Consider the following 24,021-nt stretch of genomic DNA (forward strand, 5'->3'; position numbering starts at 1 on the left):
GTGGTTATCTCGATCATTGCTGAGCTGATTTGACGTAATTGGCATCTGCTGGAGAAGCTGACACACAATACTCATCAATGTGATTGCAACTATGAGGCACTCTCATCCCCGTCTGATTCCAAACATGATTGCCTTCTTTGGAGCACTCTGGGAGTTTATGTTGTCACCACTGATTTCTAATCGCGGAATGGGCACATCCTCCGGCGGTGCGAGGGAAATTTTCTTTACATCGGTTTGAACACGGGTGAACACTGTCATCAATCTGTCTTGGTACATTGTCAATTGAATCGACACGTCCGTCAAAAAGAACTCTTCGGCCAGCATGTTCATTTGATTCTTTCAATTATCCTTTGAAACCCACAGAATCTAAAGAACACCGACACCGACAAAGTTGTGCCCAAACCAGTTATGGACAAGGCGGAGTGAGCAGCCATCAATGGGCAAAACAAAAAAACAACATCTAAATAATTATTTATTTTTTAAACATTGGTGGGGAAGGGAGGAAAGAAAAGGAGGTGTTGGGATGGTTATTGCAGAAGAACAATGAGAAAATCTTAATCCATTGTGTTAATTCTTGAAGCACCTTAACGGCTCGTCATGCTCAGACTTCCAGACTTAACAAAAGGTTCTGTTGACTTTCTGTTCTTGTATCATTGATTTAAGCCTGGTGTTAGGCTTAGCAGTTCGAGTGGCTGGCTTGGGATCCGAGGTCCTGAGTTTGAGCCTCGTTGGCCACCGAATTAACACCAGGTGGGGTTGACAGCCTGTCATCCTTCTGAGGTCAGCAAAATGAGCACCGGTGTGCTGGTAATCGGGGCACAGCATCATTGGCATAGCTGTGTCCCCAACCAATGATGCACCCAGCAGCCGAAAAGCTGCACACGAGAGTGTGTGTGTGTGTGTGTGTGTGTGTGTGTGTGTGTGTGTGTGTGTGTGTGTGTGTGTGTGTGTGTGTGTGTGTGTGTGTGTGTGTGTGTGTGTGTCATTGATTTCTCATAAAGGACCATTGTCAATGAGGTGCCCCTTTGATCACTCTTCTTTATCTCTGCACAAGTCAGCAGCAACAGTGTTTAAATGCCCAAGTTCAGGACAAATGGGAAACGAATTTAAATGCTTCAAGCATTTACTGCCACAAACTGCAACAAGCCATTCCTGGGAGAGTTTGTTTATTTTTGTTTTTGTTTTTTAAATGTTTTTGGCCGGTGTGACCCTGACAACTTGAGCGTATTACCGAAATCTTGCCATGCATCATACCCATTTATCCGTGTCGTGTCTCCAAGCTGGGAAGCTTTTGTTGTGATGCAACGGTGGAGGTGAGGGAACTAATTCAGCGAACGCAATCTGGAACCTCAGGACAAAGATTGACTTTGATGGCTCAACAGATTGTGAATGGAGGTGATGATTGCGTGAGCGTAGCAATCAGTTACAGAAATATTGTTTTTCCTGGTCAAGCCCTACCATATCTATTTATTTAGTTATTTATTTATTTATTTGCTTAATTAATTGTATTCATGTTGATAGATTAACCACCAAAGCATAGGCTTCCCATTTTATCTTGATTATGTAGTGCAATTAATATTTATACATTTCACTTGTTAATAGTACTTCCTTGTCAGGATTATTTAGTTTATGACTAAGTATGCTCCTTCCACAACCACAGACATAAAAAGTTTGTATTTGTCACCTGACTTTAGTCCAGTTCATAAATACTAAAAGACTTATTCAATATTTTCAATCCTCCATAATTGATCATTATTTAAGCGCAGATTAATCATCAGGAGGTGGTCCGTATCGAAGTTGATGTGACTTTCCTCTATCCAATCTACCCAATCCCAAAATCCTAGGCTCAAATGCTAAGCGCTTCAACAATGCTCGTGTCCTGGGAAGAACCTCTTGAACCAAACGGGCAGATTCGTGGCTACCGGGTATACTACACAGCAAATCGTGACACTCCTGTGAACACCTGGGACAAGCACAATGTGGACGACAGCCTCTTAACCACCATTAGTAAGCTGATTCCACAGTCCGAGTATCTGATCCGTGTGCTTGCTTTCACCTCTGTGGGAGATGGACCGCTCTCAGCAGAGCTACACGCTTGTACAAAACAGGGAGGTGAGTGTCATGTGAAAAGCAATTGGTTGTGCAATCTACAAATTCGATAAATTAATTGATTAAGTGAATGGTGTGAAATCGAACTAGCAGGATGCATGCAGATGATGTGTCCGCAGAGAAAGTATTGTCAAAATATAGGTGCGCAGTATAATTGGTTTAAGAGGGTTTAAGAGTCTCACGAAGATCCTTGATACCACGTCTTGAAGACCACTTGGGATTGGCCCGCAATGACCCGGAAAGTGCGGGTAGGGTTCACACCTTACCCTGTCACTAAAAATTTATACGTCACACGTATCCTGTGAGGCAAATGCATGACTGGGACGATAGCCAAGAGTTATGAGATCTCACCTCTGAGCTGTCTAGCCTGCGTTCACATCTCAGCCCAGCTATAAACAGTCACCTCTGTTGTTTCACAGGCAGGGCAATTCATCAGTGTGTTCCATCTCTCAGATGGATGTTAAACTGCGGGTCCTGTCTGCTAGCATTAGTTGGTGATTGTTTAAAAAAAAATCCCACAGTGTCCTTCGTGAAGAGTTGGTGAGTTATCGTCGGCCACCCTGAATAAATGATAAATTAATGCACAATCAGTCGAGTATACTATGTCGGAGTGCTGACCGGTCCACGATTGCAACCCTACCCAAGAAACTGCTTTGGAAGCAGAAAGCCATTAATCTGTATTGATCATTGTGCATGAGTGTGACTTTGTGGGTTTTTTTTTTTTAAATGTGACATCACGCACTGCTTAACTGACGCGGTACGGACTCGTCCGACCAGAGCAAGGCCAAGAGCTGTACTTGCATGGTTCGTATTCACCGAGACAAACTCTTTGCCTGCACAGACTCAGGAATGTCTGCATTTGTTTTGTTCTCCTTCCTCGCTCAAATCAAGTAGTGTGATGACATCACTGTGTAACATCCAAATTGGCCACAACAGTCCTGCTATTCAAGCGAGTGACTGTCACCACTCAATGCCACGTCCATGACCAATCTGATTGGTTGTGAACACAATGTGATGCGGCTCTCCCACTTCCAAGTAACCTCAAAGAACTGGTCGTCTTTTGTATGTGGTCCATGGATGAGTGTAACATAATTTTCTGGTGGCATGGCTGTGCCACTGATGTAATCCCCCCTATAGGTTAGAGCAGGAATTTCGAACTTTGCCATGGTGCTGGTGATAAGATTTGAACCCAGGTGAGACAGCTCAGAAGCAGGTGGGCATACCTTTAGTCTATCCTGGCAGCCTTGAAGACGTGGTGTAAACAAGCCAAAGGAGGTTAACAGGAGATGCGAAGAATTCTACGAATTCTAACAGGGAAGAAGTATTCTACAAAGTATCTGTTTTACACCAAAGAAACTGGTTTTGGATAAAGATGGAGTCTCTTTTCCCCCGACTTTCAGTAGTCAAGGGGGATGAATGGAAGAAGACAAAAATAATGACGACTTCATTACGGACATTACCCATAAACCTTTTATCTGGGATTAGAAATGATCAATTGGGAGCAGAGTTTTAAATGATTCCTGATAAAACAAGTGAGATATCGCAGAATGTGACAAAACTAATCTTGTCGATGCTCTTCATGTGCTTTGCAGTTCCTGGACAACCAATGAACCTCAAGGCTGAGGCTGACTCTGCCACGGCAGTGCTGTTGTCATGGATGCCACCAAGCCATGACGGCATCGTCAAATATGAGCTGTACTATCAGGAGGGAGAGCATGAAAATGAGAAGGAGGTATGTTATTGAAAATTCCACACTGTGTGCGTGCGTACGTGCGTGCGTGCGTGTGTGTTGTCCTTGAACCACTTGCTCATGATGTTATCTGCAAATGTTTTCCTCTGTAATTGCCTCACTAAATCAGTTCCACCATGTCCTTCCATTGAGTCGTTAAAGATAGCAGCCCATCACCATCCTGTTGTCTTCCATACCTATCATGTGCCTTCATATTGTTGTTGCACCTGTTCTCTCTGACTATGTGCACCTCTATCTACTCACTGAGATGGGTTTTTTTTTTCTTCATGTCCCTGGACCGTCTGTTCCTCTCCACCCTGTATCGGCTTCCTGACTGTGTTGCAGCTTTTCCATGAGCCTCGACTTGGGTATTTTAAAAGAAAGAAAATACACATCAAGGCTTTTGTTATCCTTGATATTGCGGTCATACAATTGTTCTTATTCATATAGATGATCACTAGAGATACAGCAATTAATCACTAGATTCCAACATTGAAGTACAACACCATTGCTCAGGTCTTTCATAACAGTAGACTCTTGAGCACTTCTTATGGATATGCATTGTCATAGAGTACAAGAACAATATTACTTTACCCTCCTTTCTGTTTTTGGGGTTTTTCAAAACTCTCGAGACCAGACCAACAGAAGTTTTCGTATTGTTCCTTCAGCCTTGTCTCTGTTGCGTCAGTCAGTTGTTCATCAGTGAACCAGTAGCCACACAGGTGGAACTCTAAATGTCAAAACAGATACAGGATGTGATCCAGCTGTCTGAAAACACAGTCACAATTTCCAGTGTACAAAGATGGAGACTTGCGCACGGTCACATCGTCGTGAAGGAGGAGCACATCTTGAGTCAACTTCGCTTACTCTTTGATAATTATTGACAATATGCCATTATATTCACATGACGATCATTAATGTCCAGCACAAAGGCGAAAAATTCCCTTGTAGTTACAGTTTTCTGAGTAATGTAGTCAATCAGAAAGATATCCTTAGAATCACAGAAATCATGATCTCGTCAGATGAGGATATAGTGGAAAATGTATTGGGTGGACATGATCCCTTGTACTTCCATTGCATGGATTCCAATTTGTTTTCTGAATTCTGATGGTAGAGACACGTTTCATTAACAGTTATAAAGGTGAGTGAGAAATTCTCCTGAATCTGCGTTAAACAGTACGAGCTGGTTCTGTCAATCACAATGCTAACATTTCAGGTCGTCATCTTGCTCAAGCGTTTGTGGATGATGGTGTAAGTGCTGGCTTGAGAAGTTTTAAGTTCTGTTGATATTTTTTTGATCCTTAACATGGTGATACTCAATGAATTAAGCTATGTTCAGGGCAACATTTTGTGTGTTGGTCACATCATTTGGTTCTCCTGCGGGTTTGAAGTTGACCAAGGGTCATTGTCAAGTGACTCAAGTCCATGTTTAAATTCAGCCACAAATTTGGCTCCGAGATATCGGGAATGTACCTTTGTCTTCCAAGGTGACGATGCGTTCACGGATTATTTTGGACATGGTATATTCTTTGCACGAAAATTTGATCATGCCTGATTGCTCAATATTATTCTCCCCTACTAGCCTGGTGTGAGCTTGGTGGTTAAGGTGGCTTTCTTGAGACCTTAGGGTCCTGAGTTTGAGCCCCTGTCGATTGTTGAAGTAACACCAGGTGGGTTTGACTCAGCCTGTCATCCTTCGCGACATGAGTACCAGTGTACTGGGATAATAAGCATTTGGGGTAACCTGCGTTGGAGTGATGACCCGCCCACGACTGGAGTAATTAATCCTACTTTCTTGTACGGTTATCAAAGAGTGAAATTTGGTACAAGCCTTGTTGCTAACTGGTGAGTGAGCCTGATTTTGATTGGAACAGATTTGGGAAAGAATATGGAATTTGGGCAGAATGGTGATGATAACTATCCTACACTATCCAGCAATTGTGGGACCTTTAACGTCCACCAGATAATGCCAGTAGACTTGTCGCCGATGTTACATCCTTCCGTGGGACGACTCGCATTTGATGTAATACCCTGCCGGTGAAGCACCATTCCAACAGTTTGTACTCGTGTCAGGAATAAAACCAAGATGGGACTCGATGAACAAAAGATTAACATTCGAGTTAAACAAGACAATTACTTAATTGTACTATCGTGGCTTTTGAATAAGAGGCAGTTCATCGGAGAATAGAAGATCACGCCTCGTGTCGAAGGAACCCGAAATCATAACCTTGTTGAATGTAGAGGCAATACGGTATACCTTTTGTGTGAGTGATCGATCTACAAATGAAATGTATTCATTTTTTTTGTTGTTGCTATTTTGCTATTGCTCTTGTTATCGGGCTGAAGGTTAGCTCCCTGGTGGCAGACTTGCTTCTGACTTCTCTTGTTTTGCTTTGATTACTGCATAATTTAGATGGTAATAACTCTTACATGAGCCTTCGAGACCGTAAAAATACAATTACAGACTGCTATTGCAGGTCAAGCATTGCATCATAAGTAAGTTGTCATTGAGAAGGGACTTTAAATTCAGTTGCCTCTCTCATTTACTTGTGGACATATTGCATTCCATGATGTAGATAAAATAAAAGTATGGTTTTGTTCTTATTTCTTACATTCCCTTTCGCCTCTCGCCTTCCTCCGCAGCAAATGGTGATGTTTAACCCCAGCATGACCTACCTATTGGAGGGTCTTCGACCCAACACTCTTTACAATTTCCGGCTGGCTGCTCGCTCCAAACAGGGTGTCGGTGCGACCACTCCGACTGTTTCAGTCCGAACCAGGCTCTCCAGTATGTGACCCGGGCCTCCGTATTCCTATCTATTAATCACCTTGCAGCCATAACTATTATTTCCGTCAGTTGCTACACGATTTGTTTTGTCTCTTGTGTTCTACCTGGGGAATCTTACTTTTGTCACCTTGCCCTCTGACTGCCATTTCCACTCCATCTTATTTGACATTTCTGCATTATTGTCATTATTACGGTGACAAAGGTGAGTTAAGTGGTTAAAGTGCAAATTGATCACCACATCTTCTGAAAAGTTTCATTTAAAGAGGGTGCAGACACAATTGCTGTGTAACACCTTACACCTTCAACACATGTCCACCGTGTTTATCCAAAGTGATTCTCGCGATGATGATTTTTTTTTTTTAATGTGTTTTAAGATTGTACTCATGAGTGAAATTATATGCGAGTGCAATGAGTGAATGAGTGAAACTTCAGCTCACCTTTCTTTTTTTTTAATTTGTTTATTAATTTTCATATTTACATTATTTATTTCTTTTTTCCCCATTTATTGTTTTGCTACCTGATAAGGAACACCGACCGACACACTGACACTCCTGGCTCTTTCTCTCAAAACAATTTGACTTCAGTATCCCGTTACAGTCCACCGAGGAGCTTCGTCATTGTTTATGTTCCCGTAAAGAATTACGCAAGATGTACACAAATGTTTTGCTGGTTTTACTCGATTTTATTTCTGCCGTACAGACGAGTGCATTTGAATGTAATCAGACATATCTGGTCTTGCAATTACGATCATGGAGCAAAAGATTATTTTTAGTAACCTGGTTTCTTAATCAATTGATGCACAATCACGTTGGCACATCACCAGATGTACAAGCCCATTGGAGTTACAAATTTAGCAAGTGAGATGATGTCATAGCAGATGTATAGCAAATTGTTTCCACCTTATGCTGTGAACATACAACCATTAGTCCTCAACAATCAAATTTTTTTTTTGTTTTTAATTACTGTCTTGCAGATTATTTACAATTTAAGGAATCCTCTTAATATACTGAAAAATGCCAAACCTTACTCTTATAACTCTTAATACAGCCCCCCCAAAAAGTTGTCTTAACCCTTAATACAGCCCCATCAACTGGACCAAAATCTCTGCTAATGTGGACCTTTCTTTATTCCACAAGCTTAGGCCTTTACCAAATTGAAAGCTGTGATGCTTTATTTCACAAAAGTCCTCCAAATCCTCCCACCTTTTCCCTGTAGCACCATCAGCTGCTCCTCAAAGCGTAACCTGCAAAAGTATCAGCTCCACGTCTTTGCTCGTGCACTGGTCTCCACCACCTTCACATGCCCAAAATGGACCCATCGTGCGCTATGGTGTCCGATACTATCCGCTGAACCGCCCAGATGACGTTGCCCGCACAGACCTTCTTGGTACGTCTCCAGACGAAGAGAGCCGACTACTGCAAGGGCTTGAGAAGTGGACAGACTATCGCGTGGCAATCATAGCATACACGGCAGTTGGGCCTGGTCCTGAGAGTCAACCATGCACAGCACGCACTTTTGATGACGGTACGTGAATTTTGCATGCCTCTAGGTGCCTCTCAAGGAGAGGGGACTAACACGTTCATTACTAATCACCTTTTCCAGCTGACTTCTGCTCTAAACTGACTTTGCTGGCTCTGGTTTGAATGACATCTTCCTGCACTGATTTTCAAGCCTCAAACCTTTTTCCTCAATGAAGACCCTTTAAAATTTACCTTCTGTGATCCGCTATGTGTGGTGAGCGATTGTGCCTGACTTTGAAATAAACAACAATAATTTATTGGCTTTCGGACTGATTAATCATAGTGTTCGTTTCCCTGAGCGCTTTACATCCGACTTATGGTGAAATATTTGTTTGACTTCCACCACCTTTCTTGCCTAACACCTTGTACTACCAATCATGTCAATAAAAGCAACAATTTTATCTTCCACCTGGCTTGGACCTTGAATGTTCCTCTTTGAAGCAGCTTGCTTTCGACTAACATATTGACCCACTTGGATAAAGCAACAGCTCTAATCTCTTCTTTCACCATCCAAACGTACTTAATCTGCCAACCACACATTCTTCTTCTTTACTGCTATCTGGCCAAACACCTCTTTGGCTAACCACTCGTCTTCATCATCACAGTGCCAAGTGGTGCACCTCGGCGCATCTCTGTCAAGCCCCAAAACTCAACAGCGGTGCTCATTAGATGGCGGGCCCCTCCACGGGATCGTCATCATGGTACAATCCGTGGCTATCAGGTGCACCTGTCTCGTATGGCACCTGGAATGCCCCCTGGACATCCACGCATGCAGGACATTATGCTACCTGATTCACAGGTACACGCTAGGATTTTACTCGGCTTTTAATAAGTGCTGTGTTTGTTATTAATTTAATTGTCGTAACTGCAGACGTTGCTTTTTTTTTTTTTTTTTTGCTGTTCAGGGTTTAGTGCTCAAACATAAAAGTTTAAATTAGTTGTGAAACGTATAATTATTATGACTATATTTAACTGTTAAAAGGAGCATTCTAGATATTATGTAATTTTATATAACTTTTCGGGACACCCTTCTCCTCCTCATAATCCCCCCACCCTTTCTTCATTCCCCTTACTGTTATCTCTTCCCTACAATTGCTTCCCTTTACACGTACCATCTTCCCTCCGTAGCCCTAAATCCCCCCCCCACCCCAACTTCAAGGTAGCTACTGGCTTCAGCCCCTATTCACCAAGCAGTCTTCTTAATTAGCATGATGAAGCTAAACTCTTGAGACTAACAAACTTTTGTGCGTAAAATTATACAATTGCTCATCGTTAAAACCTGCTCTATTAAACAACGATAATTCCAGCAATGTCTTAAGATTAATTTGGATTTTACTTGTGCCCTAGATTTTTTGTTTTAAAATCATTTGATGTTAATACACCTAAAAGTTATTGATTAATTGATGTGATTCTTCCTCCTTCTCGTTGATCCTGCATCCTTGTTGTCTGCCGTCGGATGATTCGCTATGCAGCGAGATGACAAAGATCATGTGAGTCATTGCTTCAACATATTACAAAGTGAAATAGTTCCCATGATCATGTTGTTCATGCAACTCCAGATTGTCAATGTGCCGTTTGAATAAAATTTACAAAAGATGATAATTTCAGCACGTGTTTGATATGAAACATTTTATGTACATTGCATGCACGTACATAAAGAAAACACGAACAGCTATTTTAATGTATGAGTCGAAGATTGTGATTTCGCATTTGTCAGCTTGCCAGTTCAAGAGGACTATATCTGAAGGCTTTTGGCCTCGTCAAGCAAACCTAAATTGCTTCCTAACAGGAAACACTTGGCTAGAAGCCCAATGACTGCTTTCCTGTGAGCAAACAATATCTGTCTTCCTTTCTTGCTTAATCCTTCTTCTGCTGGCTGTTGCTGCTTCCAATGTGAGACAGAATAGCTCATCTATGCCTCCTCCTGGCAGGAGGTGATTATCGGAAACCTGTTGCCAGAAACCACATACGTAATCACAATGGCAGCGTACACAGCACGCGGAGATGGGGTGCGCAGCAAGTCAAAGGTGTTCACAACACCAGGAGCTGGTGAGTGGAGTATTAGACCAACAGCTCAATGCTTCTTTCGTAAACATGAATGAGACAGGCAAGCCAAAATGTTCACGTCACTCTGAAGATGGAAATAAGTAGCCGAAAAGTAATTTTCTTCCTCAAGCCTGCTTTTGCTTCCATGTCTATACTATTCAGCATTCCCTCCAAATGTTTTATCACTCCACATCTCTACTCCTGACTTGTATATCCCAAATCCTTCAAATTATTTATCACAATTCGTTGCCTTTTCTTTTTCTCCTCGCAGTGCCATCCCGACCACGCTTGTCCGTGAGCTACACCCAGGCCAACACGGCTCTTGTTCAGTGGCAGCAGCCAAGTGAGACACATGGCCCGATCCTTGGTTATCGACTTCGCTTTGGTCGTGAGGATAGCCCAGAGCTGACATCATTGAAATTTGAGCCCTCTGATGATAATTATGCAATCAATGATGGTCTCTATCGTGGAGCTACATTCATCTTCCGCCTCTCAGCACAAAATCATGCAGGCTTTGGTGAAGAGGCGACCAGGAAAGTTCACACACCAGAGGCTATCCCTTCAGGTTACCCACAAAAACTGCATGCTGTAGCAAAGACTGCCACAGGAATACAGGTGGCTTGGGACCCTCCACTACTGCCTGAAAGAAATGGCAGAATTCTGAAGTACTCCGTCTCGTACTCGGACATTCATGGAGCAGATGAACAAGTAATCAAAATTGTCAGTGCACAAACAGAGTGTTTACTTTCGGGTTTACAATCAGATACCACTTACAACATTCGGGTGCGTGCTCACACATCCGTCGGCGAAGGTCCATACAGCCCAGCTATCCAGGAACGGACAGGTATCAACAATATAATAGGTAGAGGTGGGTTTAACCGCTAAAGCCACGGCTCTCTTCAACTCTGCTGTTATTAACACCAAAATCTCTTTCACCAATCACCTTTACTTATTGATGCTTCTTATTCCCCTTTTTCCACCTTTCATTTTTGTCTTCCATTGCTGACTGTGAGTGAGTGAATGTGATGGAAAGTAAAACGCTTTCTGATCATTAATTTTAGATACTTTCATGATTGATTAACTGCATCTCCTGAGGTCTTCAGACCATTTTTATATCACAGAAATTTGGCTTGCACCATACCTGTCTCTTGTGTTCTCTCCAGCAGATTTTGTTAAAAACTTCCAAGTGAGTACTGTGACTTCCACCTCAGCACTTCTGTCTTGGGAATTGCCTCACAGATATAAGATTCAACAACCATTCAAGGTCAGAAACTTAAAAAAAAAAAAATAGAGAGTTGAGGCTCATGGAGGAGCTCGGACTAAAACATTACCATGTTTTCAAACTTTACACCTCAACTGTCGGCTGTCATTTGATTCAATTTTGAATCGGTACATAAGTGATTATTGTAACTCAGGAAATCAAAACATTCAGAAATTTGGGATATATTTGGGATATATAATCTATATATCAATGTGTATGTATATATCTATCAGTATGTACAGTGCCGTATGTTTAAAGCGCACATGGTGGGACGTCCCGTGAAACGATGTTTATCTCGCGAAGCTAAAATACACATCCAGGAAGCAGGTCATGTCACGGCTCGTGGAAGATGTGCTTTAGAACTGTTATACTTGTAGCTCATGAAAAAAAAATCATCGCCGTGAAAACCGAAACGGGACAAATTCCCGCGAATATAGGAGCATGTCACAAATTATGATCCGTGAATACGCGGAACCTGCGAAAGTTGGAACCGCGAATATCAGGGTCCTGGTGTACTCACTTTTTAAAACTTTAAAAAAAATTTTTTTACTGTTTGGTCCTCTGTCAGAATCAATTTGGTTTCATTTTCAGTCGTTTCATGATTGTCTTTGCACCTGCCTCACTTCACATCTGAGTTTTTATCCATGTGCCATTGTTGCAGTCCGAATCTATCTTGCATTGCTTTACACACTGTTTTTAACATAATGTTCACAGATTAAAATCAACAGCGAACGCACAGTTGAGGTGGAAAACTGGTCCACTCGCAAGCTGATAACAGGCCTCAAGCCGAGCACTCAGTACTACTTTGGATTGACAAGGCGTGGAGATGGTGCTGGTGGACTCCAGCAGGAAGTGCGTGTGACCACTGCACCGAGCATTGTGCTCCACAGGCCCATCGTCCAGGGCTCTAGGACAGGAGGCACCCTGCTAACACTTCTTCCAGATGTGCCACGTAACATTCACGTTCAGTGAGTAGAACCTAGAACTCAGAATAAAGGGTTTTTTAAATTACAAGCACTCCAACCATCTTGCTATTAGTGCAGAGCCATCAGTTTTTTTGTCTATTTTGTAATTTCATTTACCTGAACACCTTCTTCTACACTCAAAATCGCAAGGCAAACAAACAAGTTTAGGCTTCATTGTGGAAACATGACATTTGCTCTTCCTGCACAACACTGGAGTTTCTGCCTTTAGCTACACAATCCTGACACATGTAAGTAGGACACTGTGAGCTCCAGTTGTTTTCACCAAAATAGCAGATTTATCGGGGTTCTTTTGTTCGTTTTTGTCTCATAATTATTTGAGGCGCCGCGAGGAGGAGTGATGTAAGGGACACATCGGCCATTTTGGAGTTAATGCCATATAGCACTATTTTAACCCTTACCCTATCATCCGAGCCTATCATCATATCATTAAAAAATGTCGCTTACATCACTCCTCCTCGCGGGGCCTCATTTAATCAGTGGCATGGGCTACCTGGCACTGTCCGGTTGGGGGTGGGGCAGGGATGGATATCTGGCACTGCCCGGCTGGGTGAGCTTTTACCAGCGGGGTTTCAGGAAGTGTTTGACATTGAAAATCTATGGATTTATTGGCTTTATGGTAGTTACCTTTTGACTGCAGGCTGGTGGCAGCACTTCCTGACCCCACATCCCAATATACACTTTATAGTGGCCTTTGGTGGCCTCAAAATTGATGTCAAAGCCAACATGAAGGAGCTTAAAACATTGCACAGATTCTCAAGTACCTACACCTAAAAATTGGTGCGATGGTTCGGCCATAAAAGAAGAACGTACAAAGGCACAAGCAAACAAACGCACAAATACTTGAAAATATTTACAAGATGGAGTTAGAATTACTTCCAAATTTCCTATTTTTACAGTCTCCTGATATAATGTCTGCCATGTTCAGTTAACCCCAACAGTTTTTGCTAACGGTGATGAGTAGACTAGTGAAACCTAGCTTCAGTCCAGGTTCAGCAGTTAATAAACACTGAAACAACCAAAATAATTTGGTGAAACGATGTTAATTCATATTGAATAGATCTGTTCCTGTTTTTAGATGTTGTGACGTAATTACAACCAAACGTTAACGTTAATTCAATGTTGAATGCCTGCTGGGTGCCATCTGCCTCCAGTTGGCTTCAGTGAAATTGTTGCAGAATATTTCCAAGTGAGCTCAAATCGGTTGCTACAATCCTAATTTGAAGCCACGTTGCCTGCCTTCGAGGCTTGACGAAGGTGTTGAGATATTTTGCCGTGGCTACTTTTGCCCATCTATTTTAATGTTGAATTTGAAGTGGAGTCGGGGAAGAGACTGTGGTGCTACATCACCGATTGCCTTCAGGTGAATGTAAAAAAAACAACAATTTTGTATTTTAATTTGTTCTCTTGCTTTTCTAGTGCCAGGTGATCTCATTTGGTACTATGCTCTTCAATGTGGTCCTGGGTTTGATATTTCACTGAAACTATTACAGCCGCAGCATCTGGTTTCACATCCCGGAGCATACTGTCAGTTGTGTAATTTAGCACATTTTACTTAAAAAATTAAAAAGGCAGAAGGTTTGATATCTTCATTAATACTCAATAGCAACTTGATTGGTATGTACGACATTTTATCCACTGAAATATCATTCAGCATCTCACATGCTATATACCATGACTTATGCTCCTTGACATCACAATACTATTACACCATGTTACCATCTCGTTTCTAATAATGAAGTACAAACATCTATCTATCTATCTATATATTACTAAAACTCCCAGCTTGTATGTATGTATGTATGTATTGTGTACCTTGTCGAGGCTCATATGAGAGTGAACACACAATGCACAGCAAGGGGGGGGCATGAGACAAGAGGAGTAGGAGTGGGACGGACAAAACAGTGGGGAACAGAGACAGGAGCTATGTGGAAGGGAGCGGGATGGGGCAGGGAACATGGGGAATAGAAGATGGACATTACAGGGACTTTCAGGAAGGAAAGCAGAGAATTGAAGAAAGTGGGTTTGGGTGGATAATCAGGGTAGAAAAGATCGAGGATTTGGATGGGGGATGATAAGAGGTGGTGGTGAACAGCTGTTTTGGAGGCCGAGAGGGAAGAATGGGAAAGAATAGAGTGAGGGAGTTTATTCCAAAGGTGGGAAAAAGAGGAATGAAAGAGTGAATATGAGCAGTGATTCGTGATTTTGGTAGTTTTACCAGAAGGGGGTTTTTGGCGGACCTTTAGCACCCTGCGGAAATGTGGTTGGGACTATAGGTTTAGCTATAGGTTTAATGAAGATAATTTTCGTGCAAATCCGCTCAGAAGCACACTTTTCATGAGGAAAATATATTCAATTCAAATAACCGTGAGACTCTGGAAGGGACACCACTTGCTTTCCGTTCACTGCTTCACCCCGTAACCTGTCCTCCTGAGGGACTGCTTATTCGTTGCCTCTGTGAGATTAATGTAAATATTTTAGATGGTTTGGGGATGTGCTCTACAAGTATCTGAAACGGACGTTTTAAGATTTTGTTGGGGCATTTCATCCGACGGCGAGCTGGCTGGTCACGTGACGCCGCGCAGTCAGCGAGTGATTGAGCTTCTCGGTGGCCCGAGGGTCCTTTTTAGTTGGGGTCCAGCTCTGTCCTGGATACAGCCATTAAATGCACACACTTAGAGTATTTATTTCACGCCCATGAATGTGGGTTTGAAAATTGTAAAATGATGTTGGGAATGATTCATAGAATATGGAGATTTTTGCTTCGAGCGGCCTCACGCGTTTATTTTAAATCCAATTTGAATTCTGTTTTCACTTTCCGTAGTCACGAAGGTTGATAAACACTCGGTTGCATCAAGTTTTGTATCCAAGCTGACCGTCAACCCCGCTCGGGTGTATTATTTTAATTTAGCATTTAACCGAGCCCACATTAGCTGAAAAAAATACTTTCACTAAACATGACTGCTCACCACCTTTCCATGGTTCCTTTCTTCTGCTTTTGAAACGTCTTCTTCAGTCGGTTCAATCCCACGATTCCACGCAAGGCCCCAAGTTGTTAGTAGGCCACTATCTCCTTGAATCCACATTCCCAAAATGTCATCATTTATATCCTCATGAATGCCCACCCTCCCTCTCCCCAATCGGTTTACAGTTGCTATGTTTCCTTCCCTCTTCCCTCTCCTCTTCTGTTCATTGAACACCTTGTTCGATCCATGTGTTGTCCCACTGCCCCAAATGCTCCTCTATGAGCATAGACTTTCATATGCAAAAATAAGTAAAATACAAAATCATTAGAAATATTTCAGCCCTGCTGCTTTTTGCATTGGTTACTTAAGGTCGGGATGGACATGGTGGATTTATTTCTCATTGGACTGTATAGATTGGTGGAAAAGTTAGGCAATCATATCTTTGCATGCCGTGTTTGCAGGGCTTTTTACGTCGTGGTTGTACCTTTGAAGCACAGGCATGGACGGCATTTGAAGCCAAGTTTCAATCCAGAGGATATGGATCTAGATGAAGTGAGTCTTTCCTTGCAAAAGCATCTCATATAGTGCAGAAGTGTACCTCATATAGTCAAAAAGCACTTCATCGAGTCGAATAGCTTTCTCAAAAAAAAAAAAAAAATGCTCCATTTGTACTTTTGGAATGGATAAGGTCAAAAAGAGGTTTCTCATTTCAAACTGGATAAAATAATTGATTTATATTCTCTCTCTCTCTCTCTCTCTCTCTCTCTCTCTCTCTCTCTCTCTCTCTCTCTCTCTCTCTCTCTCTCTCTCTCTCTCTCTCTCTCTCTCTCTCTCTCTCTCTTTCTCTCTCTCTCTCTCTCTCTCTCTCTCTCTCTCTCTCTCTCTCTCTCTCTCTCTCTCTCTCTCTCTCTCTCTCTCTCTCTCTCTCTCTCTCTCTCTCTCTCTCTCTCTCTCTCTCTCTCTCTCTCTCTCTCTCTCCCTCTCTCTCTCTCTCTCTCTCTCACCATTCCCCCCACCACCACCACTACCCCTCCTTCACTGTTATGCTTTTAGTTATTTAAGGGAGAATATTCGGCTTGCTTACATTTGGCAACCTGCAGTCCATATAAAAGTGAATTTTTGAGAAAAAAAAAAAACGATGATCTACTTGACTGATTAATATGACACTTCACCCCCTCTAATTCCATTTCATCCCTTTATCATTCCCTACAACCTTCATGTGTACTTGCCACGATGTATCTGCATCCTTATAGCGAACATTATCAGCCAACTGCGCCCACAGATGGTATACTTGCACACAACACCCGAACAGATGCACACTTTTGCAGACGTGTGCCCACACATGCCAGTTAACCAGTTAAGTTATGTGGATGTCAAAGTTGATTAGGTGCCATTTGTATATCACATTTGCAAGTGTGACCCGGGCTCAATAAGGTGAAGGTGAACAAGCTTTCACTGAGATAATCTGATATTTTGATAATAATAATAATAGTAATAATAATAATGATAACACGAATGATAAAAAAAAATATTTATGACAACAGCAGCAATGTTAACAATTCCTAAATCTGAGGGATATTTAAGTTAGATATCTGTGATTGCCAAAGGTAAGCCTTCCCCGGCCAGGGGAGGCTTAACTTTGGTGATAGCCTGCCATGTAACCTTGGCCTGCGATCCAATGATGGCCATTTTTTTTTTGTGGATCACCATAATATGACCTTAACCTTCAACATTTCTGGATAGTGTGTAAATTAACAAAATTTGTCCCTATCTACAATTGATCCAAAAACTCAGCATCATGTAAATTCAAGCAAAATTACATAAGTTAAGATCAAAAAAGTGTTTTTTGTTAATGAGTTCACAATCTGAAACAAAAAAGAGCAATCGGAGATTGCACACCCTCACCAGGACTTGTTTTGTGTGGTGTTGGTGTAGTTTTGTGTCGTATATTTTGTGTGGAGTTTGTGTACTGGTGGGTACGTAATTAATAAGAGACATAACTAGAAATGCCACTTCCTAACTGCTGTCAGTGATGACCGGGTATCAAGACGTCCTGCTTTGATGCAACCTCGCCTTGATCGGACACTTGACCCTGACCCATGACGTTTATTATTCAATTGAATTTAGAATGGGATTAACATCATTTCAATTCAAATCAAATGGGAGACTAAACAGGGACAGTCCTGCATTGGAGTAATCAGAAGGGACCTGAACAAGAAAATAAGCAAAAATGAAGTCATCAGGAGCAACCTGGATAGGACTCACATTTCGGCTGCTACTCCTGTACCCTCAAACCCATCCAGGGACAGCCAAGTGAGCCTTATTCAAAAACAAGGACAAATGTGTTCCAGAGCTGCATCCTAAAGTTTTTGTCTTCACCAGAAGAAGAAGAACAAGAACAAGGAGAAGAAGAAGAAGAAGAAGAAGAAGAAGAAGAAGAAGAAGAAGAAGAAGAAGAAGAAGAAGAAGAAGAAGAAGAAGAAGAAGAAGAAGAAGAAGAAAAAAAAAACCAAAAAAAAAACAACAACTTCCAATATTTCGTCACGTGCCTTGACGGAGCCAATAGCGAGACCCGTCCTGGACGATTGTCGTTCATGACGAGAAAATAGTGTATTTACGAAATTACAACACATTAAATGGAATAATCTTTAAATAGTTATGTGAACTTTTCGAAACTTTAAAGCAAATGTCCGAATATATTTAAAAGTTCATGATAGACGCTCTCAAAAGGCACCGTCAATGCGAGGATGTGTACAGGTGCTCAGTATTCAAGGAGATCCGGATTGTGTATATAAAAGAGCCGAGTCCTAAAGGTTTTGTCTTCATAAGAAGAAGAACAACGCCGAGCTCCCTTTGAGCCGCATCTCGCAAGCAAGACGCGGCTAAAAATTATCAAAATGAACCGATTAAATAATTCTGGCTGCCAGACCATGTGTCCGAACAAGTTGAAATTTAAAATCTGTATTCCCCATCACGACGAGATCATAATTGTGAAGTTTCACGTCGATTGATTAAGCAATTCCAGGGAAATAATATTTTAAAGGTTTTCACTCAATCCTATATGGCTGCCAGGCCATCCTTGTCAATTATTTGTGAATATCCTAGTATCCTCAAGGCTTGGGGAACATTTTTGTGAAGTTTCCCCTCAATCTGTCCAGCTGTTCTGGAGAACATTTTTAAAAAATATATATTTTAGGGTAAATCCAATATGGCTGCCAAACCATGTGACCGATGACATCATATGTGTGAACATTTTGTTCCTCATACATAGGCAGTCATACTTGTAAAGTTTTGCTTCAATCTGTTCAGCCACTTCAGAGAAGATTTTTGAAGGTATATATATATATATATATATATATATATATATATATATATATATATATATATATATATATATATATATATATATATATATATATATATATATATATATATATATATATATATACAATATGGCTGCCGAATCACGTGACAGTTTACGTGATCGATGTTTTTTTAATACTTTTTTTTTTCTGTGGATGAACTTATCCCAAGATGACCCTCAAAATTTTTCATACTGACCGGATGGTGCGTTCTACATATGCGATTATGACATAATTTCGAAGGCACCTACAATGCCATAAAACATATCTTCCTTATTCCCCATGAGGAGCACTTTCCATGTGACAAGTTTAAATTATTTTCCTTGGTGCGGTTTCAGAGATAGAGGTCCAAAGTTTTTCTGTTTTTCCAACATGGCTGCCACACCATGTGACCTATGATGTCTTAATTGTCATGAGAACATTCTTCATGAGTCGTCGCTCCAATGGTGAAATTTTTGTCTAAATCCGACAAGCGGTTGTGGAGAAAAACACTGAAGTTCTGTGCAGACAAACAGACAAATGGACCCAAATTCAATAACCTCTCCTCTGCCAAGGGTAAAAAAGTAGGTCAAGGTCACTAATCAAACAGTCATATGACAATGGAGTGTAGAAAAGGGTGCTCGAGCGAAACAAGAATGCTTTGTACGTACCTTGCGGGAGTCGCACTCTCAACTTAGTGATTGTGGATTCTCCAAAATCATCTGTTCTTTCGGTCAGCTGTTTGGGGGTTGTTCAGCGACTGTAAACCTCTTCAGCTCGTCTGTGAAACCCTGGTCGTCGATTCTTCAAGAACACGTCAAGCAGCTAACTATTAAAGGCCTCTTGACCATTCGATGAAGGTGTCACCAAGACAGTGTGAAGGCACTTCGCTATCAGAAGGCAGACATATTTGAGGCTTTGAGTGCACTGACGGAGTGTGTTGTGGAGAAAAAAGATGATAAGACAGTATCTACATCACTGAGTTTATCTCAGGAAATCAGTTCCTGGCGCTTCATCCTGCCAGTAATTATTTGGTATCATGTTTTGTTCCAAGTGAACTGTGCAGGCAAAATCTTCCAGAGCCCTCGGGTTTCTATTGAAATGCTGAAAAGTGAAACCGATTGACTCAGAATATTTCTGCAGAGCTAGAGGGAGAGTGGACTCTCGTTCGCACAAATAGCAGCAATGGAAATTGTAGGACAATTGGACATTGAAATGACATTCCCAGAAGAAGGACAATAGAAAATAAACTCGCCTGGTTCTGTACGATGGAAGAGAGGAAACACTGGTTACCCCTGGAGCAGTGCTTCATTCACATTTTCCTTCCTCCCCTTAGTGGACACAGCGCTTACCAGCCTGAATGAAAGATTTTCACAACTGGCAGAGTTATTCCATTTGTCCGCCTTCTTGTACTCTGTCGAAGACATGAAGAGAACGATTGAGAAAGGTATGTTGGAAGATTGCTGCCAGAACATGGAAGAGAAACTGGGGGACATTGATGCTAAGGACTTGGCACTTGAGATCAATGCTACTGCTAATGCATTCCCAGGCCATGTCTCTTCTCCAGCGGGGATTCTAAATTACAAATACAGAGAAAATGTGCTGGAACTTTATGCCAACTTAAGCATTTCCCTGCGACCTCTCCTGACCATCCCCATGACCATTGCCTCAGGTGAGAGAAGCTTTTCCGAATTAAAGCTCATCAAAACTTTTCTGAGATCAACAATGTCACAGAAGCTGCTGACAGGAATGGTGCAAATTTCCATTGAGCACCAAGTCTGGCAATCTTTGGACATGGATGACATTATATCAACATTTGTTTAACCTTATGCCAGGAGAGTTTGACTTGTTTGATACTTTTACTGTGAACAAGTAAAAACATCTTCACCATACTAACCTCATATTCACCTTACTACTCACACTGACTCTAATCGGCCAAAGCCAATTACTGAAAAAGTTCATACACAGTGTATATATACACAAACTGTCAGACTCCACAATTCGTCGATTCGCTATTCGCTATTTGTGGACCCCGCGTCTTCGCAGGTCATAGTATTACCTGCTTCTACATTCATTCTTCATGTATTAGCAGCTTTTTATTTTATTTATTCATTTATGTTTTACTCTTCAGGACTGGTCTATATCCACCTGGAAATTGGAAATCAGCCAAAATCACAGCATTACATTAAAAGGTGCAAAAATGTATCCCCTTCACTATAGGACCAACTCGCTTACTTCTAATCATCAGCAAGATCATGGAATCCATCATTGCAGTCGACATAAAATTATTCCTTTTTTTCCAACAGCCTCATCTCAGATCATCAATTTCGATTCAGACCTGGTCAACATGCTGCTTCTACTTTCCCCAAAATGGTGGAGGCCCTCAATATCAGACATGAGATCAGGGCCATCTCTCTGGACATATTTTGAGCTTTTGATACAGTCTGGCATCATGCCTTGCTCTCGGCGCTGTGTGCTGTTGGAGTGCAAGGCCAACTCCACTCTTGGATTGCTCACTTCCTCCACTCTCTTCGACAACGTGTGGCTCTCAACGGAACCCTTTCATCTCCTCTCCCTGTGAGGGGAAGGGAAGGGAATGTTGGGAGTAGTGGCGTGCGCCTGTAATCTGGCTGGGGTTGGGGCATCGCTTGAGGATGGAGCCCTGCATTGTGCAATGATGATAGACAGTGCAAAGCATCCTGGGTGATAGGGCAGCACCCAACCCTGATTTGTTCTGTGTAATCGCTCTTCCACGAGCCGAGAATTTATTTAATTAATTAGTTAATTTAATAAAATAGGACCGCTTGACTTGTAGCTTATCTTCGTACTGGCCCAATGTTGCAACCGAAATTTGGTAGCATTCTGACTGGTGGGTCTGGAGAAGAAGATTTTTAATGGAATAATGGGATTTTCCCAAAAGTTGACCAAGTTGGCCATAAATATTGCCTGGACATGTCCGGAGACAAACATTGTCCAGACAAAATCACCACCTGAACATGTCCAGAGACAAACAGTGACTGGACCCGTCCAGAGCCAAGCCATCTGGAGACAGCCCAGACTACGTATGTTGGAAGACAACACTGCCCAGACACATCTGGAGACAACCTCCCGTCCAGACATAAGCATTGCCCAGACACGACGGAGACAAACACCCGTCCAGACATGAACACCACCTGGATAATTGTAGGGGGCATGCACACCTTGGGGTTTCCTTCCCATTAGTGAATGTATGTTGTTCGCGGTGCCGAACCCAGCCCATCCTCTAACGGCTGCAATCCAAGGTTTGCACTTTGATTTGAGTGTAATCCAAGATTTGCACTTTACGAGTATGAATGATCATACTGGTCAGCTCTCGATCAAATGGATCTTTGTCAGTTAGGATCTGTGACTTCTGAGTGAGGTTACAGTGACCACATCAATAATGTAATATTTCTGAAACTTGTATTTCAAATAAACAGACACAAAGTCAAATGAGGAAATTCATCATTACATACAATGTTCAATGATTTCCATGTTGAGTTGTTTCTGCCCAGTGTCCCTGTCCTGTCAGCTCAACTCACGTATGTTCACCTCGTCCTCTGAGGCTGTCGAACGATCGAGTCCTGTCGCATCGTGTTGTTTTCTCATGCACTGGCCGGTCTAGGATGATTGAAGAGCTCAAAGGAATTATTTTCTGATACACAATCTTAATGAGTTTTAACCACATGGCTGACCGTATCAAACAGCAAGTCCCTCGAGTGATTCAAGAAGAGAACTTGAGAGTTAAGACACAACCAGTGCGATCATGTCAGAATGTTCAAGGATCATCGGCCAATTCTTGTTCTTCTGCAATTGCACGGCATTTAGTTGCCAACCCCGTCTGTGCAGACCATTACAATGCAGATATTTTTAAGATAGTGAGTCGAGGTCGGACTCAGAGTGTTTCACATCTACGTATGTTGGGAGCAACCTTCATCCTTTCCATGGACCCTATGTTACGTTGTCAAAAATAATTTGTACATTCTCTCATTCTCTTTCAACATGGAAACATCAAAGCTGTTGCTCCGACCACTGTAAGGTACACATGCAAATGATGAGTCATTGGCTTTGGGAGCTTCGCATCCTCCTTCCCTCCAAGGCATTGGTATGAATGGTGAGTCATCGCTCTGTATTCTGCTCTCGCCAATTGGAGCCAGAGATACTGATGACTGTGAGCTTACCAATAGGGGCTCAGTTTTCCATTGACGTCATAACTGATGAACCAATCGGTGTCGATCTTACATGGACAAGCTCATATATGCATGCTCTCTCACTTCCTGGTTCTCTTGCTGTGATTCAACTTTGAGAAGTACAGCACAAAAAGCTTTGGTTAATTTGTCTTGTTTGTTTTCTGGTATATTAAAGTTCTGGAGTACCAAACATCTGTTCCACACTCATATATATATATATATATATATATATATATATATGTGTATATATATATATATATATATATATATATATATATGTATATATATATATATATATGTATGTATATATATATATATGTATATATATATATATATATATATATATATATGTATGTATATATATATGTATGTATATATATATATGTATATATATGTATATATATATATATATATATATATATATATATATATATATATATATATATATATATATATATATATATATATATACAGTTCACGCACAGAGAAATGTGGATACTTTGAGAACTGAGAGGGCTCCATTCCACCTTCTGAAACTGGCATATCGAGATAGCACCCAATGACGCACACATGCACGCATACACACACATACACACACACACACACACACACACACACACACACACACACACACACACACACGTCACATATATCTACATTATAAAGCAGAAGTGTCTGTCCATCTGACTGTCCCCAAACTACTCCCTTAGTTTTGGGGCTAGACCCGCCAAACCTTCTGTGGAAAGTTTTGGGGTCATAGCCGGTGTCCTAAGGTGGGTGTTAGGTTTCATAAAAAAGCTCAATACAATTATGATTTTGAGTTTTGATCTGTACGAAGCTGAATCCGATCCGGATGTAACGTCAGAACGGCATTTCTCTTCCTTTACCTCACAAGTGTTTGCTACATTTTATTTTGTTATATTAATGGTATAGTATTTATTTGTGATTGGAATCATGCTGTTTGGAATGAAAATATGGAGAGATTGAGTTTAAAGGAGAATCAGGAAATAATGTGATGGGGCTCCACCCGTGACATTCACAGATTCCCCATTGTGACATGATTGAAATAT

General features: G+C 41.5%; 1 protein-coding gene across 8 annotated transcripts in view; it reads left to right on the forward strand.

Annotated features, from left to right (window-relative positions):
• PTPRD (protein tyrosine phosphatase receptor type D) overlaps window positions 1-24,021 on the forward strand; it is a 382,026-nt gene that overhangs the window by 286,810 nt on the left and 71,195 nt on the right. For 2 of the 8 annotated variants that reach the window (XM_085883705.1, XM_085883706.1), the window contains exons 9-19: window positions 1,845-2,112; window positions 3,702-3,841; window positions 6,482-6,626; window positions 7,842-8,150; window positions 8,752-8,945; window positions 9,619-9,636; window positions 10,078-10,195; window positions 10,464-11,060; window positions 11,356-11,456; window positions 12,168-12,421; window positions 15,864-15,954. In XM_085883705.1, the coding sequence (XP_085739831.1) occupies window positions 1,845-2,112; window positions 3,702-3,841; window positions 6,482-6,626; window positions 7,842-8,150; window positions 8,752-8,945; window positions 9,619-9,636; window positions 10,078-10,195; window positions 10,464-11,060; window positions 11,356-11,456; window positions 12,168-12,421; window positions 15,864-15,954 (2,235 nt within the window). The remainder of the gene's footprint in view (window positions 1-1,844; window positions 2,113-3,701; window positions 3,842-6,481; window positions 6,627-7,841; window positions 8,151-8,751; window positions 8,946-9,618; window positions 9,637-10,077; window positions 10,196-10,463; window positions 11,061-11,355; window positions 11,457-12,167; window positions 12,422-15,863; window positions 15,955-24,021) is intronic. The other 6 variants (XM_085883708.1, XM_085883709.1, XM_085883710.1 and 3 more) reach the window with 6 other exon arrangements.

The sequence above is a fragment of the Eptatretus burgeri genome, chromosome 6 (genome assembly GCF_056783735.1).
Source record: "Eptatretus burgeri isolate ZD-2024b chromosome 6, Ebu_testis_v1, whole genome shotgun sequence".
Lineage (NCBI taxonomy): Eukaryota > Metazoa > Chordata > Myxini > Myxiniformes > Myxinidae > Eptatretus > Eptatretus burgeri.